The 24,234-nt window shown below is 46.9% G+C and overlaps 1 protein-coding gene across 5 annotated transcripts in view; it reads right to left on the bottom strand.

The window, feature by feature from the left end:
• The window catches only part of kif21b (kinesin family member 21B), a 90,440-nt gene that overhangs the window by 21,921 nt on the left and 44,285 nt on the right, over nucleotides 1-24,234 (bottom strand). For 2 of the 5 annotated variants that reach the window (XM_042088252.1, XM_042088256.1), the window contains exons 9-27: nucleotides 22,021-22,210; nucleotides 21,162-21,225; nucleotides 20,269-20,493; nucleotides 18,394-18,529; nucleotides 17,048-17,198; nucleotides 14,676-14,864; nucleotides 13,706-13,905; nucleotides 13,247-13,354; nucleotides 12,814-13,103; nucleotides 12,370-12,523; nucleotides 9,126-9,335; nucleotides 8,312-8,413; nucleotides 7,640-7,805; nucleotides 7,166-7,226; nucleotides 6,866-6,914; nucleotides 5,522-5,727; nucleotides 4,581-4,655; nucleotides 4,099-4,212; nucleotides 1,179-1,217 (exon numbers count right to left, since the gene is read on the bottom strand). In XM_042088252.1, coding sequence (XP_041944186.1) covers nucleotides 1,179-1,217; nucleotides 4,099-4,212; nucleotides 4,581-4,655; nucleotides 5,522-5,727; nucleotides 6,866-6,914; nucleotides 7,166-7,226; nucleotides 7,640-7,805; nucleotides 8,312-8,413; nucleotides 9,126-9,335; nucleotides 12,370-12,523; nucleotides 12,814-13,103; nucleotides 13,247-13,354; nucleotides 13,706-13,905; nucleotides 14,676-14,864; nucleotides 17,048-17,198; nucleotides 18,394-18,529; nucleotides 20,269-20,493; nucleotides 21,162-21,225; nucleotides 22,021-22,210 — 2,729 coding nt within the window. The remainder of the gene's footprint in view (nucleotides 1-1,178; nucleotides 1,218-4,098; nucleotides 4,213-4,580; nucleotides 4,656-5,521; nucleotides 5,728-6,865; nucleotides 6,915-7,165; nucleotides 7,227-7,639; nucleotides 7,806-8,311; nucleotides 8,414-9,125; nucleotides 9,336-12,369; nucleotides 12,524-12,813; nucleotides 13,104-13,246; nucleotides 13,355-13,705; nucleotides 13,906-14,675; nucleotides 14,865-17,047; nucleotides 17,199-18,393; nucleotides 18,530-20,268; nucleotides 20,494-21,161; nucleotides 21,226-22,020; nucleotides 22,211-24,234) is intronic. The other 3 variants (XM_042088253.1, XM_042088254.1, XM_042088255.1) reach the window with 3 other exon arrangements.

Here is a 24,234-nt window from a genome sequence, read left to right as displayed (position 1 = left end):
CAGTGAGGGGTTAGGTGCCTTGCTCAAGTGCATTCAGCCATTCCTACCGGTCGGGGATCGAACCGGCAACCCTCCGGTTACAAGCCCTAACCAGTAGGCCACATCAAATAATATTTTGCAACAAACTATACTATAAAATATATTTTGGGACTCATGCTAAATTCATGGGGGGGGGTGTAAGATCAGACACTGTGCTTTAATTGGGGGGGGGGGGTGGGGGGAATGTTTATATCATCCATGCATATTGTCATTAGGCAGACATGAAGCTGAGCGAGGTGCACTCTGTGAGTCTCTTCGCCTGGAGCGGAGTATCTAACTTTAGTACACTTCTCAGCCTGCGCTGCTAAAAATCCACACACCCCCTACCTACCTCTACACCTCCGCACCCCCCCCCCCCCCCCACCCCGTCTACCTCTGCACCTCCAGCTCCTCCATCTGACGGCTGATGAGCTGTCAGCCCGGAGACTCCGGAACTCCGCACGTCTCCCCCCAGAGACAGGCTGACGAGCGGTGACTCAGAGAGGGACGGAAACTTTCCGAGCGTATCTCTAAGTGCAGACCTCAGCCCCCTTACACGCAATTATACGCAATGTAGTGTTCAGCATGTTCAAAGAACACCTATACAGCCTTCATGTGTTAATAATGAACTTGTTAATGGCTGACTGAGGAAATTGCACTCGTTTTTATCACACTTGTAAAGTCAGATGATATTTTATTGCCTCTGTTCAGTACTGATTTATTCGAATATAAAACATCATTATTGCAATATAGCCCTACACAGGAAATCACTTCATTTTAAAGGTACTAGAGGCAGCAGCAGGAGATATTTGGCAATAATAATGTTGCGCTGGCTGTACTAGCTAATCTGTATCGGATGGATTACAGATCTCCTTTCTAAACTCAACTCCACATACTTTCCTTTATATATTTTTTTTGCCTACGTTTCTGTTTCTGAATGCAGCAGTGGAGAGCTTTCAAAAGGCCCTGGAGCTGAAGGTTCATTCCGGTCGTCACAGCAAACATGGAGAACACAGATGGAGAGGAGAGGTGGAGCATGACCAATCAGAAGCAGCATGCAACACAGATGGCCACACCCACGCCCGGATGGGCGGGGCTTGGCCAGCCACAGGCCAGTCAGGCGGCGGGAAACAGAATGACAGACAGACAGAGATCTCTACCTGAGCACCTCCGAGAGAGAGGAGTCGCTGTCATCCGACCTAAAGGGCAAAACAGCAGTAGGGTTAGGGGAGGGAGGAGTCAGTTAGAGAGGGGGGAAGGGGCTTGTCAGGAAGCAGGCAGCTGACAGGAGGAGAGACAGGAAGAGGAGGAGTTAGCAGGAGACAACAGACAGAGCCCAAGAGGAAGTAGGAAGCAAACAGACAGGATGTTGTGGGTGGCGCCCACGGTCATCAGCAGAGAGGAAAGATTGACTCCGGCGAACACCTGCTGAGTCTCTGGTTGGCAATAAACTCTCTCTCTCTCTCTCTCTCATACACACACACATACACAGACCCACAAACACACGGGCCCAGCTTCAATAAAAGCTGTGAAGTTTTTCTTATGAATATTTCATGGCTGCATGGGCCTCATGGCTATTTCAACAGTATGCAGTTCCACAGGCTGTTGAGCATTTTTCAAACGCACACTTTTTCATCAGACTATTCCAGGGCTAACTGAAGTGATCACTGCAGCTGGTTTCTCCACTGGGCAACCTTCACACACCATCAGATGCCCACGGAGCGCAAAGCCGGCCTGGAGCCCCACAGCTGGCATTTCTGCATTCACGGAGTAGACCGAGTTATGATGGCAGAACAATCTTACAGACACTAAATAAAGCCTTTAGAACATCTACATCACTGCACAAAAAAAGAGAACACCTCAAAGGCAAAGAACCACTGTGTGTGTGTGTATTTGCAAATAAATGTACACATACATATAGGTGGTGTGTACATGGGTGAATGCATGTGTGTGCATGTGTGATCTAACTCCAGAGTTACTTAGTGTTTCCATTGGCTCCGCTTACAGAACAAAACAGAACTCTCAGATATATTTGCTTCTCTACAGGCCTGCTTGGGGTCCAGGGAAAGAGCCTGCACAACAAACAAAGTTCATCTGAAGTAAAACCTGCTCAGTGTTATTGCTTCATCTTAATCAATCACAAACACACACACACCGGCCACCGCCGGGGTGGAGAGAGGTTAACGCACCCCCACTCTGATTCATCCCTGACTGAGCTGTGCTATGCTATGCTGCCCTTGAACTTCTCCTGGGGATCAATAAAGTATCTATCTATTGCGCTAGTCTCTCTGCACTCACTATGAATTACAGTTATCAGAGGTGCTGTGTTTCAAAGCCCTCTCCCCTCTTAAATTCTATCATTCCCCACACACACACACACACACACACACAGAGCATAATTAGTTCTCAACTGATGCTGATGACACCTGACTCTGAATAATGGCTGTAAATGAGGTCTGATGGTGTGCTCCGTTTATAATGGAGCCTATGTGGGCCCCAGGGCTGCTAATGTTATAATTATTTACCTTCAACTCCAGTCCACGTGGGAAGCTAATCTGCATCAATCAGGTTTGGCATCTCACCAGAACTACAGACACTATAAGATGTTACAAGTTTTTATTGCTAGCTGATGAAAAGTAAGCACACACATCCCTCTGGCTCCAGAATGTCATAAAAGCCAAACAGTAAAAGAGCAACCCTGGAGAAAGATGAATCTCTCTGAGACCAAACAGAAGAAAGTAAACACATCCAATGAATCTAACTAGCAGACAAACACAAGCAAACACCTGCTCTGCTAATGGCTCTACACACACTGTCTGCTGGGCAAGAAGTCCTCCAATCCACATGACAGCGGAAAGCAATTTCCACCCACCCACACACACTCAATCACACACACACACACACACACACACACACACACACACACACACACACACACACACACACACACAGCGCTTACGACACTTCAGGTTGAAAGTAGCTGAAGTGCAATCCAATGCCGGGCACGTCACATGATTCGTTTAACCGTCTGCAGCAATCTCAGTCGCTGTTGATTCAATTTGCCCACCACTATGCTGGTAAGTTACACAAACATGCGCAGAAGGAGAAATAATTGCTTGGCCTGACCCAATTTACCTACTCCTGCTCGGGTAATGAGAATCAACGGGCCCCCGGAGCTGGTGACAGCTAACGCTAGCTAGCGCTTCCTCATTAGCCATGGCTCTCAGGCGCTAGCAGGTCGCTAATGGAGCCGACACCCAGTGGGTGCGCACGCACACACACACACACACACACACACACACACACACACACACACACGAGAGGAGCCAGACAGCGGGGCCTCCTCACTGTTCTATTCACAGCCGCTCTAAACCAGGAAGCCCACAGGATCCGTCCTGCTTGTTTCCAACCAGCTGTCACACAAGAGGGAAAGCTTTTAGTCCCGATCTGCAGGAGGTGAGCGACACTTCAGCCTGACAAGCAACAGGACGTGGGCTCAGAGTCCTCGTGTGCTCCCGGTAGACAGATAGCTTGGTGGGCCGGGTCAGGGCCACATAGGAGCTGGATTGGGAGATTAGGTCTGAAATGGCTCTAATGCCAGCTTAGACCTGACGCTCAAGGTCTCTTCTAGGAGTTCCCTTCTGGAACTTCAATGTATGAGTCATTTAAGTGTGCGTGTGTACCCTTGTCTACATGTGTGAGAGAGACAGAAAGAGGGAGTGTGTGTGTGTGTGTGTGTGTGTGTGTCTGTGTGTGTACGTCTTCATGTGAGAGTGTGTGTGTGAGCACATAGTCATGTGAGAGTGTGTGTGAGTGTGTGCATGTGTTCACGCGTCTACATGTGAGAGTGTGCGTGTGTGTGTGTGTCTACCTGTGAGAGTGTGTGTGTGTGTGTGTGTGCACGCGTCTACCTGTGTGAGTGTGTGTGTGTGTGTGTGTGTGTGTGTGTGTGTGTGTGTGTGTGTGTGTGTGTGTGCACACGTCTACATGTGAGAGTGTGTGTGTGTGTGTGTGTGTGTGTGTGTGTGTGTGTGTGTCTGTGCACACGTCTACAGTACATGTGAGAGTGTGTGTACGTACTTGTCCAGCGCTGATCCCTGGCTCTGGTTGCTGGTCAGTCTGGAGAAGACGTTGCGGTCGTTGCGCGTGCGGAGTGGGGGGGAGGAGGGTGGCGTGTAGCCCACCTCAGCAGGCCTGGGGGGGGAAGAGCAGGGTGGGGGGGGGGGCATTCAGCACCTCATACAGGCATGCACACACACTTCCTCTAAAACACAGCCTGCACAGATGAGGCCAGCACTGACGTAGCAGGTTACCGCAAGTGCTATACCACCATTTCCATTAATCCACTTACAAGACATGCATATATATACATTGTGAAATAGAAACAGAAAATGTAAAATTTAAAATGTATGTGTTACCACCTTAATATATCACTTTGTACAACACAGTGTATTTGTGAATGCATTTACACGATACAGAAACCATTGAGCAATGTTATCGTTTAATTTCAAACAGCAGCAAGATCATTAATTAGTGTGCTGAAGTGCAGTAATGAATGTTACCTATAGGGTGATCCTCGATCATAAGACTTCCTCCGGGTCAAAGGAGATGTGTCTGCGCCTCTGGACTGTCTAGGACTAACACACACACATGAAAACAGAATGTGAGATTAAAAATGTCATTTGCTTGTTTTGTTCTTTCAAATGAGACCGCAGGGGTGGAAAACAGCAGAATTAAATTGCTCAAAAAGCTGGAAAGAATGTGATCCTCAACAGCCTGCAGCTTTTTCTCTGTCAGTCAGTCAATCAGACAGACAGACAGACAGACAGACAGACAGACAGACAGACAGACACACACACACACACACACAGAGCACCCATCATTTCTGTGTTTCTGTTCCATTTCACCCAGACGCCCACGACACCTCAGAGTGAGTCCAGGCGTTCAGCACCAGTAGAGACTCCAGCCAAGTGACTCACAAACACTCACAGCAACTCCGTCTCACAACAACATGTCACACTGCATTGGCAGACTAATCAATTCTAGAATCTTCTATAAGAAAGAGTACTACTTATAGAATATTTAGATAGATCTCTGGAGCTATGATTTCAACTACTTCGAAAACAAATTTTAGAATCTTCTAGCATTCTCCATATAAGTGGAAAAGTTTAATTTCTTAAACTCAACAGAGCAGAGCAGGTGTTTGCTTAAAATTCTAACCTTCACTTGCTATGTTAAGCTATGATAAACTGCTTTGCACTTTTTTTTCTAGATTTCCTGCTTCAACAACAGCCCCAAGCACCATATGACATGGCTGATACATGTTTAAATATTCAAAGTAGTAGCCAGTAGAGTCATTTCTAAAGTAAAGAGGAATGACAAAGGGCAAAGGGCAAAGAGCATTCATCTCCCTGGAGAGAGAGAGAGTGTAACGGTGGACCACGCAGGGACCTGGCGGCCGGTGAACTGTAAACTGAGACGGACGAAGTGAAGTGGAACTCACAAGGTGTGTCCACGGACGGGGAGGCTGATGGTGCGGGACACGCGCTCCCTGGACAGGGTCTCCCGGGTGGAGAAGGCCAGCCCGTTCTCCTGGATGTCCGTGAGGGAGGCCAGCGACTTGGTGATGTTCTTAGTGCTGGGGTCCAGCAGGGGGCCCAGGTACTCCGCGGACACCGCCTTTATCTGCGCACACAGACTGGACTCCACCTACACACACAGGCACAAACACACACACACACACACACACACACACACACACACACACCCACACACACACACACACACACCAGCCGTTAGTCATTGGTTTACACCAGTTGGTCTTACAGTATTACAGTACTGAATGGCTGCCACAGGTTTCCTACGCCATCATACTAAACATACACATAAACATAAACAACATACTAAACATAAACAACATGATCATACTAAACATAAACAACATGATCATACTAAACATACACATAAACATAAACAACATGATCATACTAAACATAAACAACATAATCATACTAAACATAAACAACATAATCATACTACACATAAACAACATGATCATACTAAACATAAACAACATAATCATACTAAACATAAACAACTTGTTCTGCTTTACAACACAAATTGTCATTGGCATTGCAAGTGGAGACATTTATAGTTACTACATAGTGTTTCAAATGAACAATAAGAGTCTCATTTGGATTCATTTGGTCTAATGCAACAGGCTCCTCACTACTGCTCGTCTCTTACTGCAGAGATGAGAGTTTCTCTGCTTTCATTAGTGATGGGCAAATGAAGCTTTAGTGAGCCACTAAACCACAGCAGCGTGAAGCTAGCAACACTAATGAAAAAATCCAATATGGCTGCCACATGTAGATTTTTCAACATAAAAAGTCCTTACCCAAACCAGTATATGTAACCAAAAATATTGGTTTGCTAAGGACTTTTATGTTGAAAAATGTATGTGTGGCGGCCATCTTTTTGCTTTTCAGCTAGTGTCGCTAGGTTCACACTGCTGTGGTTCAGTGGTTCACCAAAGCTTCATTTGCCCATCACTAGCTTTCATTACACACTCCAAAGACTGTGCTATACCGCCATCTGGTGGTTAGAAGAAAAACTGAAAGCCTGAAACTCTTGAGTCCACATTCTTATTGAGACTTTACTTACAGTTACACATAAAGTGGACGTAGACCCCATTTCCCTTCACTGAAAGTGAATCCCTGTCTCCATGTGATACTTCAGTACATCACCACATAGAGGTGCGTGTGTGTGTGTTAAGTTACATTACATTACCACACAGAGTGTGTCCATTGGTTTATCATAGTATGGAGTGAGCAGGTGAGTTGTGTACCTTTAGTTTGAAGTCATCTTGACTGGCTGAGCTCTTCATCAGAGAGAGACTACAAAGGAAAAACAGACGGGAAAACTTCACAAACCTACAGAAACCTACACACTGCACAAAACTTCACAAACCTACAGAAACCTACACACTGCACAAACCTTCACAAACCTACAGAAACCTACACACTGCACAAACCGACACACTGCACATACAATTACACATGGACTCGCCACCCCCATATGTATGTGTACATATATTTGCAAATGCACATGCTCTCACATAAATACACTCACACACAGACACACTAACCTGCCCTCTGATGCCTGGCTGAACTCAGAGGCCTCTTCATCAGTACTGGCGTAGCCATTCTCTGAAAGAAAATCACACACACATTAGACATTGTACACACATGTTTCATGTTCACACTCATCCCTCCTGTCCTAAACACAGAGGGCCCAGACTCAGTATTGTGTTAAGTCTACCAGCCAGTTCAGTATTGTGTTAAAGTATTCCAACTTGTTCAGTATTGTGTTAAAGTATACCAACTTGTTCAGTATTGTGTTAAAGCCCGTTTAGTGTACGAACCCAGCTGTGCGGTGTATGAGCAAGTTTAGCATACTAACCCAGCTGTGCGTTGTGTATGAGCGCGTTTAGTGTACTAACCCAGCTGTGCGTTGCGTATGAGCGCGTTTAGTGTACTAACCCAGCTGTGCATTGCGTATGAGCGCGTTTAGTGTACTAACCCAGCTGTGCGTTGTGTATGAGCGCGTTTAGTGTACTAACCCAGCTGTGCGTTGTGTATGAGCACGTGCAGTTCAGGGATGCACTCGCCCTTCTCCCTCAGCGCCTCCAGGATCATGTGATTGTGTGAGGAGCCAATCACGTCCGTCTGTCTCAGCTGACCTTCCAGCAGTCTGATCTGAGCCTCCTTCTGGGCCACCTGCAGCCCCTGCGCTCACACACACACACACACACATTTTACAAACCATGCAAACACAATGTCTGAACCTCTCATCCTGCTCTAACAGTAACATTAAATATATAAAAAATATATAAAAATACCCATAAACAAACACAAACACACACTCATTGATGTCTGTGAGCACAATGTGCCTCTATTTGAAGTGGCCACGGCTCATTCACCACTAACAATAACAATAAACTTAAACGCGCACACACACACACACACACATACTCTCTGTGTGTACAGTAGATATTGTCTGTACCTATTTTGGAGCCGCTAGTGCTTCCTGACCAAACAGTTACAGACATAAACAAAAACACAAATACAAACAAAGACAAAAGACCCATTGCCTAAAGAGAAGCTGCCGCTGCTCTCTCCCATTAAGTTCTTGTTTATAGGATGCTTCCGTCTCACTCAGACTATTTTTACGCTCGGATATCGGAGCGCTTCAGGTGCACTCCCAGTGTAGCCTGGCTGATGGAGCGGCTCACCTTGTCTATGGAGGCCTTGAGGAAATGGTCCAGGAGATGCCGTGCCTCAGCTAGCGAGCACGAGCTGATGACCACCGACGTGTCCACTGAGTCCAGCTCATCCTGTAGGAAACACCCAGGCTTTTTAGGCCTCGCTCACGTTATGCTAACAGTAGCATTTCACAGCCTTTCAATGGAGGATTCTGAATGCCAGAACAGCCGCCATGTGCTAAATCCTTACAACAAACAAATGTTTCAGAAAAAAAAAAACAACGCACAAGATCCCACAGTGGCAAATCTTTCTGGAAAACATGGAGGGATTACACACTAGCCTGGATTTAGGCACATTAACTACAGAGACAAATAAACATTTCAAAAACACACATAAGATAATAGTATTACGCAATAAAGGTCCATGGAGCTTTCAGTGATTTAATACAATGTGCAGTTTCAGGCCAAGACATTGTGTAAATAAGCCTCTGGTATAAAGGCCTTCTGGCATAACCAGCCCTGGGTAGTATCAACAACAGATGAATTATCCAATGACTCCATGCTGTCAGACACGTAGGCCTACACAGTGGGCGGAGACTGAAATAATGGTGTCATACATTAGAATTGATGAAACTGCTTACGGCCGAAGTTATAGGGTTGGTCATTCTACCACCTGACTTAGTTTCAGGCATGTACAAAGCTTATGTATACAGTCTATGGTACAAACACACATATACACAATCAACACTCCTTGACTTGATCTCCTGGATCTGTACGATGGTGCCCTGCACAAACCGATGTACACAAACACACGCGCACACACATACAAACACACGCTCCTTGCCTTGGTCTCCTCGATCTGCACGATGGTGGCCTGGCAGTCGGAGAGGCTGTCGTTGATGTAGTCGATGTTGGCATTGAACACCTCGATCTCCTCGTTCATCTCCTGCACAGTCCGCTCCGCCTCCACCTCCTGCCCTGGAGCCCGGTCACTCAGCAGCATCTCACGCTTACGCAACAGCGCCTCCTGCTGCACGGACAGCTCCTCGCGTTTCTGAGGGAGACCACAGACAGACAAAGACAGAGAGAGACAGAGAGAGAGAGAAAGACAGAGAGAGAGAGAGAGAGAATGAAACAGAGAGACGTGGAGTCAGAGAAGCGCTTCAAGTCACATTGTGCTTTCATAATTGAGCGTTGTGTCAGAGTATCTAACTCAAACTGATCAAAAGAGACAAAATGACAAAAGAAAGAGACAAAACACAGTGTGCTGAGGAGACGACAGCTCCAGGAGGCTCCGCAACGGGGTGAAGACAGACAGAGCGCGACAGGAGCGGCTGCACGCTCTAGAGAGTGTGACTACAGTTTAGGAGGATGAGACGGATATGTTCCCATTCAGACGACAGCAGATGTGAGGAGTCAACAACAAAAAAAAAAAAAAAACAATTCTGAAATCCATCACAGAGGGACATAAATTCTAGCATCACTGCTAACATGCACATCAAAGACTCACTAGCATTCACAGTCAAGGTGTGAGAATCAAACAGCTGAGCATAAACCTTATAGGATATACTGTAGGCATGCAGGGTACAGGGCCCAATTCCAATTTGTGATTATAACCTGTAAAGTGTTAAGTGTGAAGTCCAACATGTAGAGTATAAAGCGAGGAGCAGTGTCAAGCATACAGTGCAAGTGGCACCTTGTTAAGGTGTCCAATGAGGGCACATACAGCATACAGAAATAGGCTGTAAAGTCCACCTTAATGAAGTGATCCATATAAATACATGATAATCAAATGAGAGCAAATACAGTTAGTATCAAGCTTTATTACACGGCTCTCCAGAGTGCTGCCGAAAGTTCCATTCACATGAATTGGCCTTCCCAACGTTCGGAGGTCTGTTAAATCCGTATAATGACTCACGTTATTGATCAATAAAGTATCTATCTATCTATCTATCTATCTATCTATCTATCTATCTATCTATCTATCTATCTATGTCTTTCATATGCGAGTAGGCTAGTTGGTTCGCTAGTAATGCATTGCCATGCAACACCTGACACTTTTAGGTTCTATTTATGTGGAGAACTATTTGTTTTCTCAGTGGATGCCACGAAACGGTAACAAAATAATTTTGTGTGAAGTTTCTTTGCTCATTTTAGCAAGTAGCCATATGATAAGCTACCGCTCCGCGTCTGGGTCCTGTTTGCCCTGTCGGGACTTATTTTCCGATAATGATCAGCGGACAATACATTATCCCTTACATTAGTGTTAATTTCGTCAGACAAGACGAGAGGAAATATGTTAGTCAACTACCTTTTTTTTCATGACTAAGACGAGACGATGACGAGACTGCACTAATGTCCTGAAACACTGACTAAGACTATCTTAAGATTCATTATTGTTGACGAAAAAAGACGAGACTAAAATGTTTTGCATGAAATAAAAACTAAGATAAAATCTCTCTTCATTTCGTCTACAAAATGAGAAGACCGAATATCTAGCTGTTATATTTTCAAAATTATTCCAAATGAGTTCATGCGCAGCAGCTTTCCTGTAGGCTAGTCTACGTGCTGTTGCTGCAACCCTGTGGCTGCAACACGAAACTACATGGAACAATAACACCGGAGATTTCTGTCAGAGTTAGCAAGCTAACTACCTAAGCTTTATGCCACAATGCTACAGACCCAGAAGTTGAAGCTTCTCTCATACATAGACAAATTAACATCCCCGAGAATGTCCATACGAAAATTTTCAGCAAGTAATGTCAACTATTTAACTAGTCACACTGATGATGCAAAGTTTGCTAGCAAGTAAGCTAATATGGAAAGTTCGCTAGCAAGTTAGCTAAGATCATATTCTCTGTTAAGATGGAGAGTTTGGGGAATGTGTTGCGCATATCGCCATCTAGCGTGGCGGAGTAAAACATTAATACTTGGGTCTACGACAGTGTTTCTCAAACATTTTCAGACGAAGGACCACTTAACTAACCAATAAAAAAGAAACGCACGGACCACCTAGCTAAAAAAAAAAAAGATTAGACCTACTTCAACAGTATATTAGCCTACACAATAGGCCTACTCACTGAACAACCTTGCTTATTGTCTTTGCACTTTGCTTATTGTGTCAGATTCATATGATTTAACTGGCATATCTTACATAGACAGTGTTGCAGAACTGTTTGGATTTACATACAGTAGCCTACAAGTTGGTTCAATATTGCAAACAACTCATCTATATCATATTTTACCACGTCTGCTTGCGGACCAACAGTGCGGATAACACTTTGAGAAACACTGGTCTACGATGATCATGACAGTGGTCCATTCAAATCTTTTACTGTCTATGGTCAAATCCCAGCGAGCTATAACTGTAGCTCGACTTACCTGTCCATGTAAACATACTGACTGACAAAAAATCTGAATGCGTTCTAACAAACGAGTAGCCCTGTGGACACACAATATTGGAAAATTGAGATGTGTGAAACACTATTTCACTGAAATGGTAATCAGAAATAATTTATTATAAAAAAAACGACTAAAATGTTTTGACTAAAACTGACTAAGACTAAGATACCTTTAGTTTTCTTTTGACTAAAACTAGACTAAAATGACAAGACTTTTAGTCGACTAAAACTTGACTAACAAAAATTATATTTGAATGACTAAATATGACAAAGACTAAAAAGGACATTTTGTCACAAGACTAAGACTAAGACTAAATTAAAAATAGGTGACAAAATTAACACTACCTTACATAAAGCACACTTTATGATTAAAGCATAGATTCTTAATCTGTAAAGTGCACCTTTATGATTAAAGCATAGATTATTAATCTGTAAAGCGCACCTTTGCGATTAAAGCATAGATTATTAATCGGTAAAGCGCACCTTTGCGATTAAAGCATAGATTATTAATCTGTAAAGCGCACCTTTATGATTAAAGCATAGATTATTAATCTGTAAAGTGCACCTTTATGATTAAATCATAGATTATTAATCTGTAAACACACCTGTACGATTAAATCATAGATTATTCATTGGTAAAGCGCACCTTTGCGATTAAATCATAGATTATTTATCTGTAAAACGCACCTTGATGAGACGGTCCATGTCGGCCTCTACGTTGCTGATGGTCATCCTCTGCATGACGATGTCAGTCACCCTCCTCTCCAGCGTCTGCCACTTCTGCCGCGCCGACTTGGAGAAGGGGGTGCTCACTCCCTTCCGCTGGAACTTCTTACGGCTGCTGTGGGGAGACAGTGGGGTCAGGGGGTCAACTTCAGTTATTTAGGACACTCAAAACGTCACTCTTAACAATGTTGGCGCTTGTTGGCATTTGTTGTCGCAACTTTAGAATGCTGGGGTTGGTTGGTGTTTGTTGGGGCAACTATAGAATGTTGGGGTTTGTTGGCGTTTGTTGGGGCAACTTTAGAATGTTGGGGATTGTGGGGGTTTGTTGGGGCAACTTTAGAATGTTGGGGATTGTGGGGGTTTGTTGGGGCAAGCTCACCTCACTCCAACCCTGTTCCTGCTCACCTGACTGGGCGACCCCCACTGACGGTCTCCCCAAGGTATCCGTTGACTTTGCTGTTCCACTGGCGCACGATGCTGGAAACGGACCGCGTGGACTCGGGTTCAGACGAGGTGGCTGTGCTGGCCGAGAGCTCGGCCCCAGAGTCTGCGCTATGTGGCCGCCGTGGTAACCTGCCGGCCACGCGTTCCGACATGGGCTTGGCCAGCCTCCGCAGTGCTGTCACCTCCTGGGTCTTACGGCGCAGCACCATCTCCTGCTGCCGCTTCTGGGATTCTAGAGCACGGATCTGATACTGGGGAGGAGACACAGAGAGGAGTTACATCAGTTACAACAGAATGATTCCCAATCCGAAACCCTCAGCGACCAAAATTGCATCAACCTGCCAATAAGGGAGTGTGGGGGGGGGGGGGGGGTGCTTCATCTGTCTGCTCTTACCTCCTGCCTGCGCTGCTCCTTCTTGAGCTGGGCGATCTCCCTGTTCCTCTTGGCCTCCACCATACGCCTCCTCGCCTGCTCCTCCTTCATCTGCTTCATCAGCGCCACCTGGAGGATGGAGGACCCAACAGCAACCACATCACCACAATGGCACTGAGCGTCTACTGTTTACTCAATGAAGCCATGAGACTCTGACATTATAGCAGTTTAACTCGGCATGCCTGTAACACACATCCCATTCAGTATTCTTCACCTCGGGCCATAACTGAATGCACTTAAGATTATGCTTCAGCTTATGAGGTGGTGATTTATGTGACAATATCCAGACCACTGGAGGGCAAAATATAAATGTTGATAACTGGTGTTCATGCCACAATGCTCCATACTAGCAACCTACAGATTCAACCATATGCAACTACTGATATGAGGGCGCGCATGCGCGCACACACACACACGCACCTTGGCCTTCTTCATGTCGGCCACCTCGGCCTGGAGCTTCTTGAGCTCCCTCTCATAGCGGCTCTGGTTCTTGAGTAGCCGCGCGTGCTCCTTCTGCGCCGTCTGCAGCTTTAGCAGGTCGCGGTTCATCTCCTTCAGACGCTTCTCGTAGTCCGCACGGATACGGCTCGCCTTCTCCTCTGTGTAGTTCTCCATGGACACTGCATGCGCAAACACGCAAACACACACACACACACACACACACACACACACACATTAGAGCAATCTGGTGTGACCATGGTAGTTAATAGAAAACATGGAATTTAAATGTACTGGATGGAATATGACATACAAATGTCATTTGTAAACAGTTTATGCAGGAAGTAGTAAAATAGTGGTAAATAAATTGCATGGTGATCACTTTAACACATACAGTGCAGACTCTAGGGTCGCCTTCTCATTCTCTGTAGAGTGGAATGTACACTTTCTCACACACACACCCCTAACTGAAGCTCCACCTGAGCAATTGACTGGGCGATTCTGAGTACTCAATGAGCAGTTGACTGGGTGGTTCTAAGTACTCAATGAGGTTCTGAGCAGTTGACTGGGCGGTTCTGAGTACTCACTGAGCAGTTGACCTGGCGGTTCTAAGTACTCACTGAGGTTCTGAGCAGTTGACTGGGCGGTTCTAATAACTCACTGAGAAGTTGACTGGGCGGTTCTAAGTACTCACTGAGGTTCTGAGCAGTTGACTGGGTGGTTCTAAATACTCACTGAGCAGTTGACTGGGCGGTTCTGACTGGGTGGTTCTGAGTACTCACTAAGGTTCTGAGCAGTTGACTGGGTGGTTCCAGAGCCTTATAGATAGATATCTATAAGGCTCTGGGCGGTTCTAAGTACTCACTGAGGTTCTGAGCAGTTGACTGGGCAGTTCTACTGTAAGTACTCACTGAGGTTCTGAGCAGTTGACTGGGTGGTTCTAAGTACTTACTGAGGTTCTGGAGGACGCGGTCCCGCTCCAGCTGAGTGTCGCGGATCTTGTTCTGCAGCAGGATGAGCTTCTCCTCGTACTGCAGCTTGAGCATGAGCAGGCGCCGCTGACTGTTCTCCAGCTCGTCGATCAGCTTCTGCTTGATCTCAATCTCACATGTCAGGTCCGCAAGGTCCGCCTGGAAACTCACTACAGGGGTGCAGCGGAGAGAGGGGTCAGGAGGGGTGGGTGTGTGTGAGTGTGAGTGTGTGTGTGTGTGTGTGTGTGTGTGTGTGTGTGTGTGTGTGTGTGGGTGTGTGAGAGAGAGAGTGTTAGTATACACGTCAGGTCCGCTTGGAAACACCCCACATGAATGCAGGGGATATGGGGACATACTGTTGGTCAGGAGGTGTGTGTGTGTGTGTGTGTGTGTGTGTGTGTGTGTGTGTGTGTATGTCAGTAAACATGTCAGGTACGCCTGGAAACTCACTGTGGGGATGCAGGGGACATGTGTCAGGAAGGGTGTGTGTGTGTGTGTGTCACTGTGAGGATGGGCGGAGTATAGGGGAGATAGGTCAGGAAGGGTGTGTGTGTGCGTGTGTCAGGTCAGTGTATATTATATTAGTACATGTCAGGTCCGCCAGAAGAACCGGCCGTGTGTGTGTGTGTATGTGTGTGCAGTGGGTGTGTCTGCCTGCATGTGGGTGATGGTGGTTCGGACTAGAGGTCTGCACTCCCGCAGTAGACCCGCGGGTCCTGAAGCAAAAGAGTGTGGCGCGGGACAACTTTTGAAAGCTCTTTGCGGGAGCGGGCGGGATGAGAGAGGTGCGTTCGCGGGTGCGGGACAAACCGATGATTCATTGCACTCCCGCAAATTAAATATGTGCGTAAAATTAAATATGGAAATGATTAAAGTAGTGTTCATAACTATAGTTCAGCTGGATGTTCTGTTAGGCAGCATTAAAAAAACGGGGTTTAAGCATAACTGACGGATAGTAGCCTAAGCCTATAGCCTATATTGTCGTTAACGTGGGTTCAATTTTGTTCCTGCTGCTCATTGTCAAAACTCGAAATCGAAAGCATGACAGAGGGCACCAGACTAGGCCTACTTCAGTTGTTAGCCTACATTCAGAACCAAGAAACTTAAAATCAGACATCTGGAGTCTTTCTCAGGTGTGTGTGCTCCTTTCGTGAGACAGAAAGAAAAACTGAATAGGCTATCCCTCCTGCATGCGGGCTTTAGCGGGCGGGAGCGGGACATCATGTTACAGATGCGGGCGGGAGCGGGACTAAAAATGACACATTAATGCGGGAGTGGGCAGGAGCGGGACAGAATATTGCGGGAACGGGCAGGAGCGGGACTGAAAAAAATCAGTCCCGCCGCAGACCTCTAGTTCGGACACAGTATGACCACTAGATGGCAGACTTTCTCTGCAAACCACAACACTCTCTCCCTCTCCCTCTCTATCTCAATCTCTCCCTCTCTATCTCAATCTCTCACTCTCTATCTCTCTGCAGCTCCCCACCCATCCTTCATTCTGACCTTCATTTCCATGCTATCTTGCACTCCGTTTCTCCCTCCTTCCTATTCATTCACTCCCATTACTGTTCATCCCTCCATCTCTCTCTCCCTCCTCTCTACTTATCCTCACCCCTCTTTTCATCCCTCAATCTCTCTCCCTCCTCTCTACTCATCACCACCCCTCTGTTCCCATTACTGTTCATCCCTCCATCTCTCTCTCCCTCCACTCTACTTATCCTCACCCCTCTGTTCATCCCTCCATCTCTCTCTCTATCTCTTTCTCTCCCTCTCTACTCATCACTACTCTTCTCTCCTTATGGCCTGTGACTCATCATCAGTCATCCTCCAGAGTGTGCACATACTGCCACTTCTACTTTCATTTCCTGCTTTCTTAAGCAGAGACACACACACACATTCATACACACAAACAGACATGCGCGCACACTCACACACACACACACAGAGAGACACGCACATACACCCGTACACACACAAACACAAACATGTTTACATCTCTTTTCCTCATGCTGTTTTTAGACTTTCCATGTTGAACTGCATGTCCCATGTCCAGCCTTCACGTTGAACATTTGGATTCATGTCAGCTCATTTGGTGCCATCTTGGTTTCATGGCCCTTGATTGACTTCAGTCATCCTGCACTTCCTTAGCACACACACAAACATACGCACGCACGCGCACACACGCACACACACACACACACTTCAATCATCCTGCACTTCCTCAGCTTACAAAAACATCTGGTTTCAAACCATGCTGTTGTATTCCAGGGGTGTTTCACGGTCCCGTTGTTTACTCATGACTCATTAATCATTCGCTCTTCCTGAAAGAGAGGTCCACTTCCTGTCCTCTCACCTTTCTCGTCAGAGTCGGACTCCGAGTCCACCAGGCTCTCGTCGCTGTCAAACTCCTCCTCTTCCTCCCTGGCCTCGTCTTCGTCATCTTCCTCATCCTCGTCACAGCCGCTCTCCTCCTGGTCCTCCTCCTGCAGAGGGTACATGCCATCCTGCACAGAAGGGTGTGTGTGTGTGCGTTTGTGTGTGTGTGTGAGCGTGTGCGTATGTGTGTATGTGCATATGTGTGTGTGTGTGTTTGTGTGTTGGGGAGGGGAGTGGACACAGGTCTAAATTAGGGCTGAACTCAGCTGCAGTGCTCTGTGACAGTGCAGACACATATTATGTCCCTACACAGGGGGGGGGGGGGGGGAAGAATAAGAAGAAGCCTAGGAAGAACAGTACATTTTCATGCACTGTAAGGGGGGGGGGGGGGCACAACATCATCAGCCAATGAGAAACAGGAGAAACAGGAAACAATTGAACATTTGCCCAACAACTCTCTCCTGGTCAGGATGTCCAGCTCTGTTTATTGAATCACACTTGGGAGCTGCTGTTCTGAACAGGGCTCAGAGAAGAATGTTAAAGAACCGACAGAGAATGCACACCCGATAAACCCATGACCGGCACTGTAAATGACTAGCACTCATGAGAAGGGTGCATATCTAGAACCCACTGGAGAAGGGTGCATATCTAGCACTCATGAGAGGGGTACATATCTAGCACTCATGGAGAAGGGTACTATCTAGCACTCATGGAGAAGGGTACATATCTAGCACTCATGGAGAAGGGTACATATGGAGAGGGGTACATATCTAGCACTCATGAGAGGGGTACATATCTAACACTCATGAGAGGGGTACATATCTAGCCCTGCAGTCTTACTGTATGCCATCTCATCCTATGCCAGTCTGAGTAGACAGACCAACCCAACTGCTTTGAGGTTTCAATGGTATCTATTTATACAGCGTCCATGCGGCTGGAGCTGTCCACCCAGCATGCACCATTCTCTACTGTAAAGAGAACTAGGGGTGGGGCTGCTATAGCGCCTGTCTGGGGGACAGAATAAATATGCTAATTAAACCACGAAGAAAGGACACTAAAAAACATCTACATGACAGGTGCGGTGTACAGAAGAGCTATAAATGTTTCAAAGCTCCAGAGAATGTCAGATTTATAAGTACAATGCATCCTAGCACAAGGCTGTGATGAGACAAGTTTATGAGCAAACAGTTTCATCTCTCAGAAATGCTGCACCAGTTCATTCATTCAAATCACTGAAGATGGATTAATTAAGTTTAGTGTGTCCTCACCTCCTCTGATGATGGGTATCCACACACAGTGACATAAACACACACACACACACACCTCCTCTATGTTGTTCTCATCGGAGTCTCCTCCCATGAGCAGACCGTTTTCTCGGTTGGTTCCGTTCTCTCGGTTCCCTCCATTCTCCTGGTCCAGAAGCTTCGCTCTTTTCTTCAGCCCCTTGTCTTTGTCTGGGCTGTGGATGGATGGATGGACACACACACACACACACACACACACACACACACACACACACACACAGAAACGTTAATCACCATCAAGCACAGCTGGACATCACATCCTCTTACAAAGCTCCTTCCGCACAGCATCATCCACTACAGACCCCGAGCAGAGCAAAGTCCACCCTCCTGCTCCGGCATCGGACCCTTGACCTTTGACCTCCGACCCGCTGGGCTCCAGAGTGCTCTGTGTGCGGTCATGCGTCGCTCTCAGGTCACAAGAGGGCAGTTATGGAGTGATATCTACCCCCTCAGAGATCATTCCGGAGCCTCACTACAGTCTATTGAGGGCAGTTATGGGGTGATATCTACCCCCTCAGAGATCATTCCGGAGCCTCACTACAGTCCATTGAGGGCAGTTATGGGGTGATATCTACCCCCACAGAGATCATTCCGGAGCCTCACTACAGTCTATCGAGGGCAGTTATGGACTGGAATTTACATCCCCAGTGGGACTGTCCAGCTTGTGCAAAAGTGTGAGTCATGGACAACTGAGGTGAAGAGAGAGAGAGAGAGAGAGAGAGAGAGAGAGAGAGAGAGAGAGAAAGAGGGGAAAGAGAGAGAGAGAGAGAGCGAGAGAGAGAGAAAGAGGGAAAGAGAGAGAGAGAGAGAGCAAAAGAGAAAGAGGGGGGAGAGAGAGAGAGAAAGAGAGACAAAGACAAGAGAGGACTGAGGAGAGGACCTGAAAGAGGGCAGCAGTGTAAGATACTGTTGGCTGAGCACTCAGAGGCCAAGGGGAGGCCATTACGGTTCAGCCCAGCCATTATGGCTCAGCCTAGGGGCTATTACACATGAATTAGCCTGACTCAGGCAGCCCGCAATGACACGCCACTGTCCACACTAATGAACACAGCACTGGCCAGATATACTGAGGGAATGTGTGTGTGTGTGTGTGTGTGTGTGTGTGTGTGTGTGTGTGTGTGTGTGTGTGTGTGTGTGTGTGTGTGTTGGCTGGCACAGGAGAGAGAGGACATGTTGTTGGCACGTACATGCATATACGTGCACACACACACACACACACACACACAGGCAAGGCAGCCCTGATCAAAATGTGTGTGTGTGTGTGTGTGTGTGTGTGTGTGTGTGTGTGTGTGTGTGTGTGTGTGTGTGTGTGTGTGTATGTGTGTGTGTGTGTGCGGTGAAGTTGTTTTACAGCTTCTCATCAGCACTAATGCTTTGCAGGGTCGCTGTAGTACAAATGGAAGACATGCCCTACACACACTCTCTCAATAACTGTGTGTGTGTGGTGCATGTTTCTGTGTGCATTAGCAGTAATCTAAGAATGTAAACACCATGGACGATCTGCTGACAAATGCTGCACAGTACACACACAAACAAACAAATAGAATGGGTATTTTGAAACCACTGATGACAAACCCTAAATCTGCAGTTCAGGCGAAGTGAGGTGTGTGTGTGTATGTGTGTGTGTGTGTGTGTGTGTGTGTGTGTGTGTGTGTGTGTGTGTTCATCAGAACTCGGTGTGGACTGATTAGATTAATCCAACCGAACGCCCACAGAGATTACACAACACAATTAATTTGTGCTGAGTAGATTACATTCCTTCATCAATCAGCCTGATTAATTAAACCAGTGAGAGAGTTACTCTAATTAGCTTAATGAACCGGACGTTCTGATAGGTGGATGACGGGCGCAAGGCTTCTCTCTGATTGGTGGATGACTGATGTGAGCTTCTGACCTTTTTCGGCTCTGATTCCGCTCCTTCTTCTTTAGGCGCTCGATGTCCAGCTTCGCCCGGCGGAGCACGTCCGTCATCTCCGCTTCCATGGAGACGGAGGGGGAGGAGCCCATGGGGTGTCCAGGGGACGGGGCGTGGGAGGCGGAGTAAGGGGAGCGTGCGGACAGACGAGAGACATTGCGACGCAACGACTCATTCATCGCCTCGCTTTCCAACAGCTTAGACCTGAGAAAGGGGGAGAGAGAGAGAGAGAGAGAGAGAGAGAGAGAGAGAGAGAGAGAGAGAAAGAAAGAGAGAGAGGGGTGTGGGTGGGGGGGGTAGAGAGAGAGAGAGAGAGAGAGAGAGAATGAGGGGCATGGGTGGGGGGTAGAGAGAGAGAGAGAGAGAGAGAGAGAGAGAATGAGAGAGAGAGGGGCATGGGTGGGGGGGTAGAGAGAGAGAGAGAGAGAGAGAGAGAGAGAGAGAGAGAGAGAATGAGAGAGAGAGGGGCATGGGTGGGGGGGGTAGAGAGAGAGAAAGAGAGAGAGAGAGAGAGAGAGAGAGAGAGAGAGAATGAGAGAGAGAGAAGCCTGCAGGCCATTCAACTGCAGTCCACAGAGCCTTTTCTCTACATAGCACAAAATCTCTACAGCGCAGTGTGTGTATGTGTGTGTATGTGTGTGTGTGAGTGCTGCAGTATAGATGAGGGTCACTGAAGAGGACAACAAGGACAAGAGTTTGCAGGGCATTCAACTCAACTACTGATCTGGGTTCTATTTCCACAGCAGTCTGACCTCAGTTCTATCTCGACAGCTATTTGGCTATCTGTAAAATGACTAAGGCTGTGTCTGTCTGTCTGTGTCTATGTGTGTGTGTGTGTGTGTGTTTGTGTGTGTGTGTGTGTGTGTGCTCACCTGAGCTCCTCGATCTCTCTGATGTAGTTCTGGATCAGAGCCCCGATCTCCTCATTGCCCTCACCTGCAGAGGAAACACAGAGCTGGAGGTGAGAAGGTCAGAGTGGAGGTGTTTGAACACACACAGGGTGGGGGGTGTTTGAACACACACAGGGTGGAGGTGTTTGAACAGACACAGGGTGGGGGGTGTTTGAACACACACAGGGTGGAGGTGTTTGAACAGACACAGGGTGGGGGGTGTTTGAACACACACAGGGTGGAGTGTCACAAACACACACACACAGAGACACACACAAAGGCAGAGGAGACAGCCAGGGTCGACTGGACTAAATAAAAGATGCTGAATAAAAGAAAATGAACTCAGTTCAGAACATCAGTTCAGATGCCCTACATGACCCTACCAAAGCAGCTACTAAATAATACACACACACACTCAACTCTCTCTGTCTGACAGAACCCAGACGTCGGCCCTGACCACAGCCATCCATGAAGTCTTTAAAGAGAACTTTTTCAACAGTAGCTTCAACTGCTACTTTGAGCATTGCTTGCCCATCTAAAATACTATGGGGCTCAGTAAACCCCATTTAACAAAGAGGTGTCTTACCCTCTCCATGTTCAACTCTTACTGTCTTGCCCTCTTCTCCATGTTCAACTCTTACTGTCTTACCCTCTTCTCCATGTTCAACTCTTACTGTCTTACCCTCTTCTACTGTCTTCTTGCTAAGCAGCTGTGTGTGTTTGCAGCAGATTGACCTTGTGACTTTGTTGTTGAACAGCTGGGTGTGTGTGTGAGTGTGTGTGTGTGTGTGTGTGTGTGTGTGTGTGTGTGTGTGTGCATGGGTGTGTGTGTGTCTCTAACCTGTCTTAGTGAGCAGCAGGTTGACCTCGTTGCTGAGCAGCTGGGTGACGCGTGTGTTGAGGTGGTCGATGGTCTCCTGCATGGCCTTGATCCGCATGCGCAGAGTGTCGTTCTCACGCTGCAGCATCGAGTTCTCCTGGAACAGGTCACTGAAGCCTTCGGAACCGTCCTCGCCCGCAACACGCTTCCCCTGTCACGGGACATGGCCAGAACGAAACGGGTTACACACATCAAGCGCAAAGAGAACACACACACACACACACACTGCATTCATTTCTTCATCTCTATTAGGTGTAATATTATTCCATGGCCGCAACAACTAGATTAAGCCATTAGTGTGTTCAGAAGCTGGGTTTGGCTGTCAATGTGATTACGAGTGCAGCTTTTATATATCCACACACACCAAATAAAGTTAATCTCTTTATCAAGTTAATTTATTTCAGCATTACAGAAATAGATAAGAGCTGACGTACATTCCTCCAGAGTTCAACAAAAAGTCTTTCAAAACAAAGTTCTATGTAGAACTCAGACTCATACACACATAATCTCTGGTTCTAAATGGGGTTTTGGCACTGTAAAAGCAAGAACCCAACCTCACAGCAAAAAAGGGTTCTTAATGGCTCTGGAATCAGACCAATACGTCAGTGGAGAGACCACCTTGGGCAGCTGTGGCCCACTGGTTAGCACTCTGGACTTGTAACCGGAGGGTTGCCGATTCGAGCCCCGACCAGTGGGCCACGGCTGAAGTGCCCTTGAGCAAGGCACCTAACCCCTCACTGCTCCCCGAGCGCCGCTGTGGTTGCAGGCAGCTCACTGCGCCGGGATCAGTGTGTGCTTCACCTCACTGTGTGCTGTGTTTCACTAATTCACAGATTGGGTTAAATGCAGAGACCAAATTTCCCTGACAGGATCAAAAGAGTATATATACTTATCACTGCAGTCAACCCACAGGAGCTCTGACAGTGTTGCAGTGTTGGAAAGGTAAGTGACCTTTCCTGCTCTGATCATTCTGGGTTAACAGTGGAAATGCACCCAAGGGCAGCTAGGGAAGAACTGTCTTCTACCACCCACACACACACACACACACAACGCCCAGAGAAGGCTGGTATAAAGCATGTCAGGTGGTGCGCAAATGCAAATGCAACACACACACACACACACACACACACACACACACACACACACACACACACACACACACACACACACACACACACACACACACACACACACACACACACACACACACACACACACACACACACACACACACACACACACACACACACACACACACACACACACCTACAATGTGAGGTCTCAGCCAGACCTACTAATGACATTTAGCATCAGATCTAGCAAATGAGTTTATCCCAAAACGAAGTTAAACACATCTTAGGTGACCTTGTGCCCTCTTCACCTGAACTTGCCTCTTCAAACACCCAGCACCATTATATAGCAATGTTCCCAACAAGCTGCCTATAAATCATTGTGTTTTACATTATAACAAATACATATTACTTTGGAATGAAAATTATTGATTTCATACTCAAAAACAAGACACATTCCTTTTACACTTGAAGAAAATTCTAAACTAACCCATGATTTGTCTAGCCCTTAAAGACTGAGATTTTCTGCCTTAAAGACTTTCCCTAGTTTTCCAGGGAACACAAAGCACCTAATTATCCAACCCCCTGTTATATAAACACACACAAAGCCCTCTAACACTATTTCCATGCAATCACACACACTACTACACATCACTCACACACACACACACTACTGTACATGAAAAACATACCCGACTGCAGTGTTAATTCCTGCTTGGCTAAACATTGTTTTGAAAGTTTTAAACACACATACACACACACACACACACACACACACAGATCCCAAACACACACTTTTAACCCCTGGCTCTGCTGAGCTCTGCCTTGTGACGGCTCCTCGTCCTGGCAGGCGTATCAGTGTTAACCCAGAGAGTCCTCCGCACAACTGGGTCAGCTGCACTCCTGGCCCTGTCCGACCAGTCTCCAGCTACAGTCCATTAGACTGACACACACACACACACACACGCACACACACGAGAGAGAGAGAGAGAGAGAGAGAGAGAGAGAGAGAGAGAGAGAGGGGGGGTCTCCCCGCTCCGATCCGACTGGGCGCTAATCGCGTTATCATGCCCCACGAGGCCTTTAGCGTAGCGCTGAGGTGACC

This window comes from Alosa sapidissima, chromosome 4 (genome assembly GCF_018492685.1).
Source record: "Alosa sapidissima isolate fAloSap1 chromosome 4, fAloSap1.pri, whole genome shotgun sequence".
Classification (NCBI taxonomy): domain Eukaryota; kingdom Metazoa; phylum Chordata; class Actinopteri; order Clupeiformes; family Clupeidae; genus Alosa; species Alosa sapidissima.
Note: the sequence above shows the minus strand (reverse complement) of the source record. Positions and strands in the feature narration are given on the sequence as shown.